The sequence below is a fragment of the Engystomops pustulosus genome, chromosome 7 (genome assembly GCF_040894005.1).
Source record: "Engystomops pustulosus chromosome 7, aEngPut4.maternal, whole genome shotgun sequence".
Classification (NCBI taxonomy): domain Eukaryota; kingdom Metazoa; phylum Chordata; class Amphibia; order Anura; family Leptodactylidae; genus Engystomops; species Engystomops pustulosus.
Window position 1 is genome coordinate 155007911 of NC_092417.1, and position 12812 is coordinate 155020722.

General features: G+C 41.3%; 1 protein-coding gene across 5 annotated transcripts in view; it reads left to right on the forward strand.

The window, feature by feature from the left end:
- The window catches only part of TRPT1 (tRNA phosphotransferase 1), a 70694-nt gene that overhangs the window by 2152 nt on the left and 55730 nt on the right, over positions 1 to 12812 (forward strand). For 3 of the 5 annotated variants that reach the window (XM_072118430.1, XM_072118428.1, XM_072118431.1), the window contains exons 2-7: positions 2911 to 2970; positions 4369 to 4450; positions 5703 to 5872; positions 6025 to 6193; positions 7094 to 7150; positions 7384 to 7494. In XM_072118430.1, coding sequence (XP_071974531.1) covers positions 2923 to 2970; positions 4369 to 4450; positions 5703 to 5872; positions 6025 to 6193; positions 7094 to 7150; positions 7384 to 7494 — 637 coding nt within the window. In that variant the 5' untranslated portion in view covers positions 2911 to 2922. Of the gene's footprint in view, positions 1 to 2889; positions 2971 to 4368; positions 4451 to 5702; positions 5873 to 6024; positions 6194 to 7093; positions 7151 to 7383; positions 7495 to 8434; positions 8501 to 12812 lie in introns of those variants that run through there. The other 2 variants (XM_072118432.1, XM_072118429.1) reach the window with 2 other exon arrangements.

Here is a 12812-nt window from a genome sequence, read left to right on the forward strand (position 1 = left end):
CCCCCTGTAATTAAAATTTATATTTTCATCCAGCTGTCTTCAAGTCCCGTGTTACTGCGCATACTTGCTGGGTGGCATCTGCAGTGCTTGCCGCACGGAGAAAATATGAACTTTAATTACAGGGGCATAATTTATTAGCAGCCAGAGCCAGGAGGTGTTTGGCTGACGTAGGCCTGAGCACCTCCGACTCATTAGCATTATTTTGTAAAGTGGATTTCTTGGACCATAGGACCTTCAGAAAGATAAGAAAACCGGCACCCATTACCCCCCCACCACTATGTCAGGTAGTACATGTCCTTTAAAGGAAATCTACCAACAAAAATCCATCATGATAACCCAGGGACACTCACTAATAGATCCAGGCACCATCACTGCGGTAATCTCCTTATATTTCTTGTCCATGGCCTCCTTCCTTCTAAAATCAAATTTAAAAATTATACTAATGAGCCTAACAGGCTTCTAGGGGTGTTATCAGAGACTCTCCATGATGCACCTTCACGGGCTGTTACACTGTTTCCCCCATTCCCGCTATTCCTGAGCACTTCCCTTTCCTCCGCCTGATGAAATCTCAACTGCAGCAGTGGTGCTCCGGCACAGTGAAACAGTCTGTAAAGGTACAGCACAGAAGGGCTCTGGTAACACCCCCAGAGACCATCTAGTTTATGATTATAAAAGCTGATTTTAGATTGAAGGAAGCCATGGATAACAAATATATATGAAGATTGTCACAGTGCCGGATTTATCATGATGGATCTTTATGGTAGATTTCCTTTAAAGGGATATTCCCATCTCCTACAGATATATCCAATACCCATTCCAGGAAAAAAGGACTTTTCTCTGACCTGTCCTTTTCAGCGCAGTAAAGTGAGACATAGTTGGAAGTTCTGCACAGATGAGGCTCCTGGTCATTTTTTTCTAGTCTTTTTTCCCCATCTTGTTGATCACAGTTGATGTCCTGAACTGAGCTCATAAAAAAATTGTGCAATATTTCCAAATTAGAGAGATTTAGTCTAATTGTGCTTAGAAAAGCAAAATCTTGTAAATTGCGCCTACATGTGACTCACTGCTGTTCATCATAACATCTATGTCTACATCATAAAAGTTTCCATGCTTAGAAAAATATGCTTTTTTAACCCCTTTAACTATGCAGCCTTCAAGTGGAGTTGTTCTCAAAACACTTTTCAAGTAAAACTGCAATGGTGTAAGCTTTCCAGAAACATTTCCTATTTCCCAGTTTCCTATTATTCTAGAGAAAATTGTGTTTTTACTTTTATGTAAATAAGCATATTTGTTCCCTTTTGGAAAGGGGGGCGGTGCCTGCTAGTGCACCTATATCCCATCACTACTAAACACCACCCCTTTCATTAAATGATTGACATTTCCCATAGAGATAAAGTGCAGAAGGAAGACAATGGGGCTCATTTACTAAGGGTCCGTCAGGCGCATTTTCGGCGATTTCTGTTTTACGCCGAATTGCCCCGGGTTTTTGGTGCACGCAATTGGATTTTGGTGCATCGGCGCCGGCTTGCACGTGACAGAAATCGGGGGGACAGGCCGTCGGACAACCTGACGGATTCGGACAACGCGCGGGATTTAACATTTAGAAATGTGTCGCAAGACATGCACTCACAAGCACCAGGAAGAAGAAGGTGAACTCCGGTGGACCTCGAAGCAGAAGGGACAGATGCAGGAACTCGGTCGCACGCTCTTCATGAATCGCGGTAGACCCGATTCCTCGTCGGACAACGCACCGCGGGATCGCGACAGGACCAGGTAAGTAAATCTGCCCCAATGGGTGCACAAGCAGGTGCAGCTCCGCCCCTTGTACACTTGGAACCTATTTAGCATAAAGGTATAATCAAAATTTTGTCTAAAAGGAGGGATTGCTGGGAGAATTATTTATGGAAAGATTATAAAATGCTGTTGTTACTGGAAGTGGTGCTTTTTTTATATGGATATCTAAGGGCTTGTGTTTTGCCTGACAAGTTATATTTTATGATGTACTGTAATTTTGGGCTGCCTAGTACTGCAGTAATACCAAGTTTTAACGAATGGTAGATAAATATATAATCACAAATGGTCTGACTGTCAAAACTCCCCCCAAACCTTTTTTTATCACCAATTGAACTGTTGGAGAGCTTGTTTTTTGTGGTACGAGTTGTAGTTTATAAAACAAGCTGAATGTAGGCTGTATATATCATTATAGTAGGGGTTGTCCCGAATACTCATCATGTTATCTATTTTTTTTAAATTTATTTACATAGTGAATAGCATTTATATTTTTTTTAACTTTTATTTAGAAGATTCTTTTTTTTTATTTTTTAGCCCAGTTATGGGACCACATTATAGGATTATTTCATCCTTTTTTTTCATATTTGAATTTTTATTAATTTTTATAACAAAACAAAATAATACAAAACAAAGGGAAAAGGGGGGACAGGAAAGGAAACAAAATCGGGCACCAGGATTATTTCATCCTTGATTACAATAGTATATACTGTATATACTCGAGTATAAGCCGACCCAAGTATAAGCCGAGGCCCCTAATCTTACCACAAAAGCCAGGTAAAACATATATTTTTTTTTACTCGAGTATAAGCCGAGTTTGGGTTTTCAGCACATAAACTAGGCTTATACTCGAGTATATATGGTATATACAGTGTATACCAGCTGCCAGGGCAGATTTACTGTACCCTAAAAGGATTCAAGAAAACTGATGAGATTCAGAGAGTTCTCCCATTAAAATGTGTGGGAACCTCTTACTGGGGACCTCCACCATGCCAATTTATAGGCAAAGGAGGCACGGTTTCCAAAAGGCATGTCTTTTTAATCTTGGATAATACCTTTAACTTTGTGATAGTGCAGAACTATGTACTTTTTATTTTGAAGATTTTTGTCCTGTGTTGCTAGAAGCTGAAAGTCATGGAAGCCTCACACTCAGGTCACAGGAGGAAAGGAGGGAGAAACCAGGTAAATTCACAAACGCTATAATGGCATTTTCTCCAAATCGAATAAAATCCATTTTACAGCTAATAAAAGCTGTATTCTTAGTGGATTCTTCTATACCGCTCTTTTTCTGATCTACTTTTGAACATGTAGCCCATGGTATATAGATGTCCGAGGCATCATGAGATTGATAGGAAAGCAGACCGGAAGAGCAAGGCCCCATGGACACGACCATCGGGGGGGCGTATGTACAGCCTTTGGCTTGTGACCATACATAGATCCTCACAAGTGTGGCACAGTACCTCTCCGTACACGGGGGAAAAGATAAGACATGTCCTATCTTTCCCCGTGTTACGGGCTGTGCGCAATTCATTGCAATTTAGAGGGGTCACCCTTCCACCTCTCCATTGCGGCGGACGTATGCCCTCTCCATCGTGGTCATACGTTCGTGTGCATGAGGCCAAAGCAATGGGAAATCTACAAATTAAACCTTGACCTCATGTTTTTTGTAATGTGTGGGGATAAGGTTGTTAAGTAATTTACCAATATTGATACGTAAAGTGAAGCCTCCTGTCTTTTACCTCATCAGCCAGACATTCATGACCATATAATTGCCATTTATGAAGGGTCATGTGATCTCTGACCATTAGCAATCAACCTGCCAGTGACAGGTTCCCATAGAGCCCAAAAACTTTATACCACCCTTCTTTTAGCTAAAAATTGTTTCCCTCACATCAACATAGATCAACTTTGTTATCTTACTTGGCATACATCCCAATTGCAGCAGCGAGTCCGAGGACACGTCCTACAATCCTCACTCACTTCCATTCCTCCCCTTGCCTCCTTCTCACTTCATCACTTCATGTCATGTGACCAGGTTGATGTCATCTAAGGTCCTTTCCACACTAACCTTTGCAGAATCTACCCCATGTATGTATCTGATCACATGAAATCACAGCAGCCTCTGTGGACTTCTACTCCTCTGCATCCTTTATGGAGTCTGCTGTGATTTCATGTGATCAGATAGATAAATAGGGTAGATATGGCAAATATTAGTGGGAAGGATTAGAAGTGAGTGAGAGCGGGAGGGGTGGCTGGACACGGCTGAACAGGATTCACCCCTCTAAGTGGCTGCTGCAATCTGGATCTATGCCAGGTAAGATAACAAAGTTGATTTTATGGGGATGTAAGGGAAAGAATTTTTAGTTAAAGAAGGGGGGTATTTAGTTAATAGGTCTCTAGGGGAACCTGTTGCTAGCTGTATTTCTATAAAAGTGGTGACAGGTTTAAGTAGAGGTTGCGCTGCGATATATAAGTTCAGCATAAAAGGAGTGTGGATTGTATTATATACGGTCAGGTGTAAAGTGCAGGGAGGGTAAGTTGCATTCTTACTTGATATAGATATTTGGTTATTTTCCTCAGGATCCTGATGTGCGGTTATCGAAGCTTTTATCTTACGCTCTGCGCCATGGGGCCAAGGAACTGGGATTGCCCATGGGGACAGGTAGATGAGATGTCATTGTTATATGTCATATCGTTTATACACTGAGTAATGTCAGTAATATATTTCAGGACATAAAAATCCGTTTTGGATCACAGTAGTTTTGAAACCTCTGTTACTGCGCATTGACTGTGGAAATTTACATGATCTGCAGATTTTAAATATTATACTATGATACAGGTGCATAGTAGATCTATTTCTTCTCCCACAACAAAATCCAGCCCCAAAATTTGCATTTCTGTCATTCAAATTCACTACAGAATTGGTGATGAATTTCTCTGGATAAGAAAATTTAAGGTTCACCTTTGGCATGGACTATAACCTTAAAGGGGTTGGCTGCTTGTCTATTAGACAAGTCTCTGCATTCATATGCACATGTACCTTTGACTCCATTGATAGCTTCAGCCTTTACCTTTCCTATACGGAACTTGCTGTTTCTCACTCCTTCTCTTTGTCCTAAAGGAGTCACCTACTAAGTCACCTACTATGCCTCTCTCACACAGTCTATATCACTAACAGGGAGAGGGGAAGGGGAGATTGCAAGATGAGTCATAATGTCCTGCTACATCTCCTCCTATTCATCAAGGCTCAGACATGTAAACAAAGAACGGAAAGTTTACAGACAGCACTAAAGTCAGTATCAGACATGCTGGATAATTTGATGAACATCTAGGGATTAGTATAAATGCAGTAAAGACACTTGGGCAACTTGAGTAGCCAACCCTTTTAAAGGGGTTGTTCATAGAATTGCTCAGCTGATCCCATAGAACTGAATGGAGTAGCAGGTCCCATGCTCGGCCTGCTGCTCCAACTTTTAGTGATTCTCCTAATTGATGGGGGTCCTGTTCTCATGACCGTGGGGATCAGTAGCAGTTGGACCCTCACTAACACTAATTAGGAAGTTATTCCCTATCCTGTGGATTGGAGATAAATTCCGAAATATGGACGACCCCTTTAAATGATTACTATATGTTATGGAACTAAACCATTGTCTTTCATAAGAGGTTCCATACATTTTTTGATTGTCTTAGCATAACAGAGTGTTAGTTGACTTTTAATGTCTCAAACACCCAAAGCACAAAAGCTGGTGCCCCATCTGGGGATTCTAAATCAAAGAGACGGAACCAGTTCATATCATTTATAGGTCACGTTAAAGGACTTGGACGTTCCAATGTTAACCTTTAGTTGTTTTTGCTGTGGAAGTGTGATAATACTTTAACCCATTGTGTTCTCATTCTTCCTGGACCGTCTCTAGATGGCTTTGTTCCCGTTCCGTTCCTCCTCCAGCTGCGACAGTTTTGCTCCTTTTCCCAGGATGACATTGAACGTGTAGTCAGATGTAATGATAAGCAGAGATTTACTCTAAGAACCTCCGAACCTGAGGGAACTTTGGAAATCAGAGCTAACCAAGGACACTCAATACAGGTACATATTTAGACCCCCTTATCTTGATAGCAATCAACAACCAGCATCCTACAATCCATATATCACCTTTTCATGATCGTATTCATTGTATTATTTGGGTGAAATGTCAAAAGCATAAAAATTTGTTAATCATCCAACTCCTTTTTCTACAGGTGGATGTAGAACTCACACCATTAGGGGCAGAGATGCCCCCACAAGCCATCCATGGGACGTTTCTCCGTCATTGGCCATCAATTCAACGCTCCGGCCTCTCTCGTATGAGAAGGACACATATTCACCTTTCCACTCAGCTTCCAGGAGAAGGAGATGGTGTAATCAGTGGTCAGTGATGTCATTATACTATATATTCTTATATGTTATAATGTTCTATCCTGAAGTTGCCTCCTGACACATGAACCTCTACAGTGTATGAATCTAAAAGGTGAAGAAAGCTGCTTCTGCTTTATAGTGACTGTTTTGGTGAATTGGAGCTAATCTATTAGTTTCTGGCACAGCCACTATCCAATGGTAGGAGTAGAGATGAGGGAATTCAAAACTTTAGGTTTCGGTGTCCTCCGTTCAGCAGCTCCGCCTAACCCAGCCGTGTTGTTTGAGGGGCTTCAGAGCAGCTAAACAGGCTTGGCTACCAATTAGGCATGGCTGTGGTTAGCCAGGGGTGTTTACCAAGTGTCCACCTGACCAAAGCCGGGCCTAGTTGCGGAACTGCCGAATGGAGAACGTCGAACCTAAAGTTCCAGGTCTTCTCATCTCTATGAGACCTTTATGTGCAGTTGCAGCCACTTCATGGCACAAGGAGGACATCAGAACAGCTCATCAGTGTGGGTTTGGGTGATCAAATCCTGGTGACCCAAATCTCCATGTATAGAAACTGGGGAAACAGAAACCTTTTTATCTTTTCGGATCTGCCTTACCAATGAACAGTGACGGGCGCCACCACCGTTATACACAATAACTCCAGCTATTGTTCATCTTATTCCTTCCTGTATAAAGTAGATTATCTTCCTGGCGGCCTGGTCATTTGTCTCTGAGACCGGTCTCACGGGTCAGCCAGCTGGTACTCGGGAAGGAGGCTCACGAGGGGCGCAGAGTTTTAGGAGACGTTCATCACACGGTGACACAATAGAAGTGGCGTCTGGGAAATCTCACTGGTTCAGTCACAGAGTAAGCATGTCAGATGTCAGTGTTGTAAATGGACTTCATGGTCAATATGTGTCTCTACAGGCATGAGAAGGGACTGCGAAGTAGCCATATTTATAGACCTTCCTAGAGCCGTAGCGGGTGAGTCTGCTCTTTCTCTCTACCTCTTATACAAGCAATGCTGTATTTCACTCACAATCGGACAGAACGTATATTGTTACTGTAGTAAATGATCTGGAAAATGAACATTTCTATAAATTAGGCCTTCAGACTATTACAATATATGTAGTGGTGGAAGGGCGGGGGGTTAGGAAGGTCTGGATTTTATATATCACTTGTCCCAGATACATATTTCATCCTGTTTTATGTTCCAGATCACATCCCATTCTTCTGGTCTGCTAACCGTGTCCTCCTTACACCAGGGAATGCTGACGGGGTCCTCCTACCGAAATATTTTCTAAAAGTTCTGCAGCTCAGACCTCACAGTAAGTCTTCGGGAGCAGCGTTTATCATTTTAAGGCAATAACCAAAAATTGAGATATTAGTGTAATGGGTCCTGTGTAGGATCTTGCCCAATTCCCGAAGCAACAATGACCTTTTAGTGTTGCTGTATTACAGCCATGTCTTGTATGTTAATGTAGACAATAAAAATAGTAAAAATTAAAAAAAAGTTGAAAAAGATTTTATTCAAAAATTCAAATCATCCCCTTTCCCTAGAACTACAGTAAAAATCATAAACGCATTGGGTATCACCGTGTTCGAAAATGCCCGATCTATCCAAATTTAATAACGTTTTTTCACTGCGTTTAAACCCATAACGGAAAATAGCGCCCAAATTAGAAAATGGCACTTTTTTGCCATTTTGAAAAATATTTAAAAATTCAATAAAAGTGATCAAAAGGTCGTACAGTCCTTAAAATGATAGCAAAACGTCATTAAAAAAAAAAAAAAAAGAATTCTTGTAAATGTATGAAAAAATATCAAACCTATACAAATTTGTTATCCCCGTGATTGTACCGACAAGTAGACCTGTCATTTGGGGCGCACAGTGAAATCCGTAAAATCCAACGCCACAAGAAAACGATGCAAATGCGGTTTTTACTGCATATGGAATTATTTTCCCGCTTCCCAGTACACGGCATGGAATATTAAATACCATCACTATGAAGTGCAATTTGTTATGCTGAAAACAAGCCGTCACACAGCTCTTTACATGGAAAAATAAAAAACCTATAGCTTTTTGAAGGTGGGGAGTGAAAAATGAAACGCAAAAACCAAAAAGGGCCTTGGCGGGAAGGGGTTAATTAATTTCCCTTAAGAGAGTTCATATACATAAGTGTATTGGCCAAACATGAAAAGAATGTTTTTGACGTACAGTCTTAACCTTTGTTGTTTTTTTGTTTTGTTTTGGGTTTTTTTTTACAGGAAAACTGCTTGACCTTGAATGAATGCTAAATCTCCTCCCCTAATAAATTAGTTTTTAACACTTTATATGTCATAATTTTTTTTTTGTGATATCCGTACAGTTTATATTCATAAATATTTAGTATTATATATGGAGCTCATTATTGGACATGTTAAAGAAAAAAGATTTGGATTTTTGATTTGGCTCTGTCTGCTGTGTAGCAATCACCCATCTCACTTCAGCTCTCTATTGAATTTAAACAGAGTCTATCTACATATTTGACCGTAAAAATTTGCAGACTAGGTTAGGTATTGGCCCTGGACATCTGTGTATGTTGTTAGTAGCAGCAGGACTGTAAAAATTACCGTACATTTGTATTCCAGCATTGTAACTGGACTTGGTGCACTGTTGTGTATGATCTGGTGTTGCAAGTGAATTGCTACATTTGGGTAAATATACACTATGTCACAATGACACTTACAAGGGCAAAACAGGCAAGGTATTTCAGAGGGAAGACTATTTGGAAAAATAGTCAAAATTAGTCAAAAATTTTAAAATGCTGGACAAACTTTAATGCTTCTTGTCTACAGATGACTTCCTATACTTTATTGTACTAAATAAACATATTCGTTCCAGCCTCCTGTCAGTTCATCTTACATCTATATGTCACAGGTGGTATCTTCTGGCTGTATAGGTGTCCTAAAATAGCGGATGTAAACAGGTCTTATTCCTTGCATTTGGTGGATGATGTTCATCTTAAGGGTTCTCCAAGTAGTTCTGGTATTCTAGCTCTAGTTATTTCAAATGACTGAAACTCGTATGCACCCTTTCGTTCCTAGTCATTCTGGATCTTCGAGGAGCGAACCTGTTAGCAGCTAAAAATTCCTGGTGACAGGTTCACCTTAAAGAGCTGCTCCTCGAAGATCCAGAATGATTAGGACTAAAGGGTGCTCAAGATCCCTTCTATTGTGATAGGCCATTAGCCTGAGCTATGCTGATTTTAAAAATGCCTTTGTCAGCATTCTGAATAATTTTAAGTACTGTACTTTACAAAAGTTTGTTTTAACATTACCTGGCTCCCTGCCAGCAGCGTGGGGTTAGTCCTGTGGAGTGGCTCTGTTTTTACGACTTTCATTGTACGTTCCAAATTACACTTCTGCTTTATTCTTTGGTTTATATGGTCACAGAATACCAAATGTATAAATGTTTTATTAGGTTTTAAACATTTTTTAATCTTTTGTACAAAAAAAGAATTTGCCATTTTGCCAAATTTTGAGGCCAATAACTTTTTCACACTTTGAATATTAAAATATTCATGAATGGAGAAATGGCGAAAAAGTGGGCGATTTGAGCATTTTCCATTACGGTGTTCACAGCCGGGAATAATCTTTTTTTTATATTTTGATTGAACGTCCATTTTGGGATGTGGCGATACTGAACATATTTATGATTTTTACTGTTTATTTTTATATATAGCAATTTTACTGATGATCTCTAATAGCCTGCCATTTGGAGGCTGTAGGAGATCATTATGTATGGCAAGTCTCTATGAGACTGTAGGCTGCCATGACAACTGATCGCCACCCTCCGATGAGGTCACCGGAGGCATGATCAACAATCCAAGATGGCAACGCCCATGGGAAGCAATTTTAGGTGCCGTGGTCGAGTTCGACCGCTGCACTTAACATGTTAACTGCCGTGATCAGTGACAGCACCAAATGCGGCAGTAACAGGTGGGTGTCATCTGTATTAGGGTGCATTCACACGCGGTATGCCCGCCGTGTGCTTGAGAGGAGGAGGAAACATAGGAAACTGCGGCGCAGAACACGTGTGGCACCGTACCGCTGCCGTGCGCCATTGCCGTCTATGGGGACATTTATGCGGCCGGTGTGAATGAACCCTTATAAAGAGAGCTCAGAAGTGAACTATCTCCATACACCTCCCCTAGCACCAGGACATAATAAGAAGGGTTAATATACTTGAAGGTACAATACACTTAAAAAAACATAAACTTGTCAGATAAAAAAAAGTTACACATATACATACCATACATACATAGTTATGAAAATAAAATGGGATAAAAGAAACTAAATACTCTTACTAGGAGTTAGAAATACTTTAGCTGTGGGAACGCAGCAGAGACAATTTGGTACAGCCTTCGTGATGATGGAGTTCCCAAGACTGACAAAGCGGTTCCCCTGGAGTGCCTAATTTAAACCCTGTGGGTTTTTGGCCCCCAGTCCCTGACTGTGATGTCACTGAGAGGGGGAGGTCCACATTACCCCTTCCCTCCTGAAAAGTTTCTTCTGTGGATGTTTTCGATTAAAACTTAATGGGGCAGATTTACTTACCCGGTCTGTTCGCGATCCAGCTGCGCCTTCTCTGCGGTGGATTCGGGTCCGGCCGGGATTCACTAAGGTAGTTCCTCCGCCGTCCACCAGGTGGCGTTTCTGCGCTGAAAAGCATCTGACCGCACTCAACTTCACCGAGCCGGACCAAGTGAATGTAAGTGTGTCCCAAGCGACACATTTATTGTTTTAAATGCGGCGGTTTTTCCGAATCCGTCGGGTTTCCGCTCGGCCACGCCCCCGATTTCCGTCGCGTGCATGCCTGCGCCGATGCGCCACAATCCGATCGTGCGCGCCAAAATCCCGGGGCAATACAGGGAAAATCGGCGCAAATCAGAAATATTCGGGTAACACGTCGGGAAAACGCGAATCGGGCCCTTAGTTAATGACCCCCAATGTCTTTTGATTGGAAGATGTAACACCCATGCCACTGCTTACAATCATCAGGGTACCTCGCTACCTCTCACCCCATACCAAACCTGGGGTGGCTAGGCTTAAAATAAGGGGTGTTCTGTCATTGGAATGGGTACCTATCCAGCTAGGAACTTGGGCAATAGACGCACCCCAAACCATTAACCCTCACCTGTAACTGAGAACTCATAATCATATGTCTAAGATATGGGACAAATATGTTTTTTTTGTGTGTCCCATTTTGTTTTTAGGTGGGATATCCTACCTAAAGTTGACAACCCCTGTAACCTTCCTTCTGTGTCAACATATCCTGAGATGAATTTTGAAAAATGCTGACATGTAATGTGCCTGCTATGTGTCTGTGGCACGTTTTATTTGATCTTCATTCAGAGACCATTACTTTGATTCTTTTGTAGAATCTATTTCTTTTTGCCTTTTTTTCCTTTCTAGGCCGTCATCCTTTACATCTGATTTCGGTCTCTTTTGGGCCTAAATTGTTTGGGTCTTAACTTAGGCACCATTTCTTTGGTCTTTCTCTATGGTCACACCTCTATGTTCATAATTGACTTACATTAATGAACTAAAACCTCTATAGATAGACTATTTCTGGATGATAATTCCAAATTAACAGGAATTAATGTCAATTTTGTGTTGTTACCCTGTATGTCAATAAAACAGAGAAAGAAACTACCGGTACTAGCAATAAAACAGAGAATGTGATTCAATACTGAACAACAGCGACATCTAGTGTAGTAACTACAGAATGTAGAAGATGGACGCACTGATAGTTTCTACTATATTAAATTATATATACTGTATATATTACTATATTCAAATGCCACCTACCATTAATGATAGATCAGATAATGTACCTGTAAATTGTAGAAATACTAGCATTTAGCTTTTAGTCCTGTGACTATTATAAAGGGAACACTCAAATAACACATCCTAGATCTGAATGAAATATTATCATTGAATACTTTGTTCTGTACAAAGTTGAATGTGCTGACAACAAAATCATCAATGGAAATCATCAATGGAAATCAAATGTATTAATCAATGGAGGTGTAGATTTAAAGTCATCCACTACAGCAGGCTGATCACACTTTGATCTAACGTCCTTTAAACAAGTCAAAATGAGGTTCAGTAATGTGTTTGGCCTTCACGTGCCTGTAACGCCTTGGCATGCTCCTGATGAGGTTGCAGAGGGTCTTCTGAGGACCTGGACTAGGCAGGGAAAATCTGTGGTGCAACATGATGATGGTGGATGGAGCGAAACATGATGTCCCAGATGTGCTCAATTGGATTCAGGTCTGAGCCAGTCCATAGCTTCAATGTCTTCATCGTGGAACTGCTGACACACTCCAGCCACTCCAGCATTAGGAGAAACCCAGGGCCAACCGCACCAGCATATGGTCTCACAAGGGGTCTGAGGATCTCATCTCGTTACCTAATAGCTGTCAGGCTACTTCTGGCGAGCACATGGAGGGCTGTGCGGCCAACAAAGAAATGCCACCGCACACCATTACTGACCCACTGCCAGTGCTGGGACAAGGCATTCTAGTGCCCTAGGAAGAAAAAAGAAATGTGCTCCCCCTCCCCCCAACATTATGGAACCAGGGGAGATTCTATCCTGAAT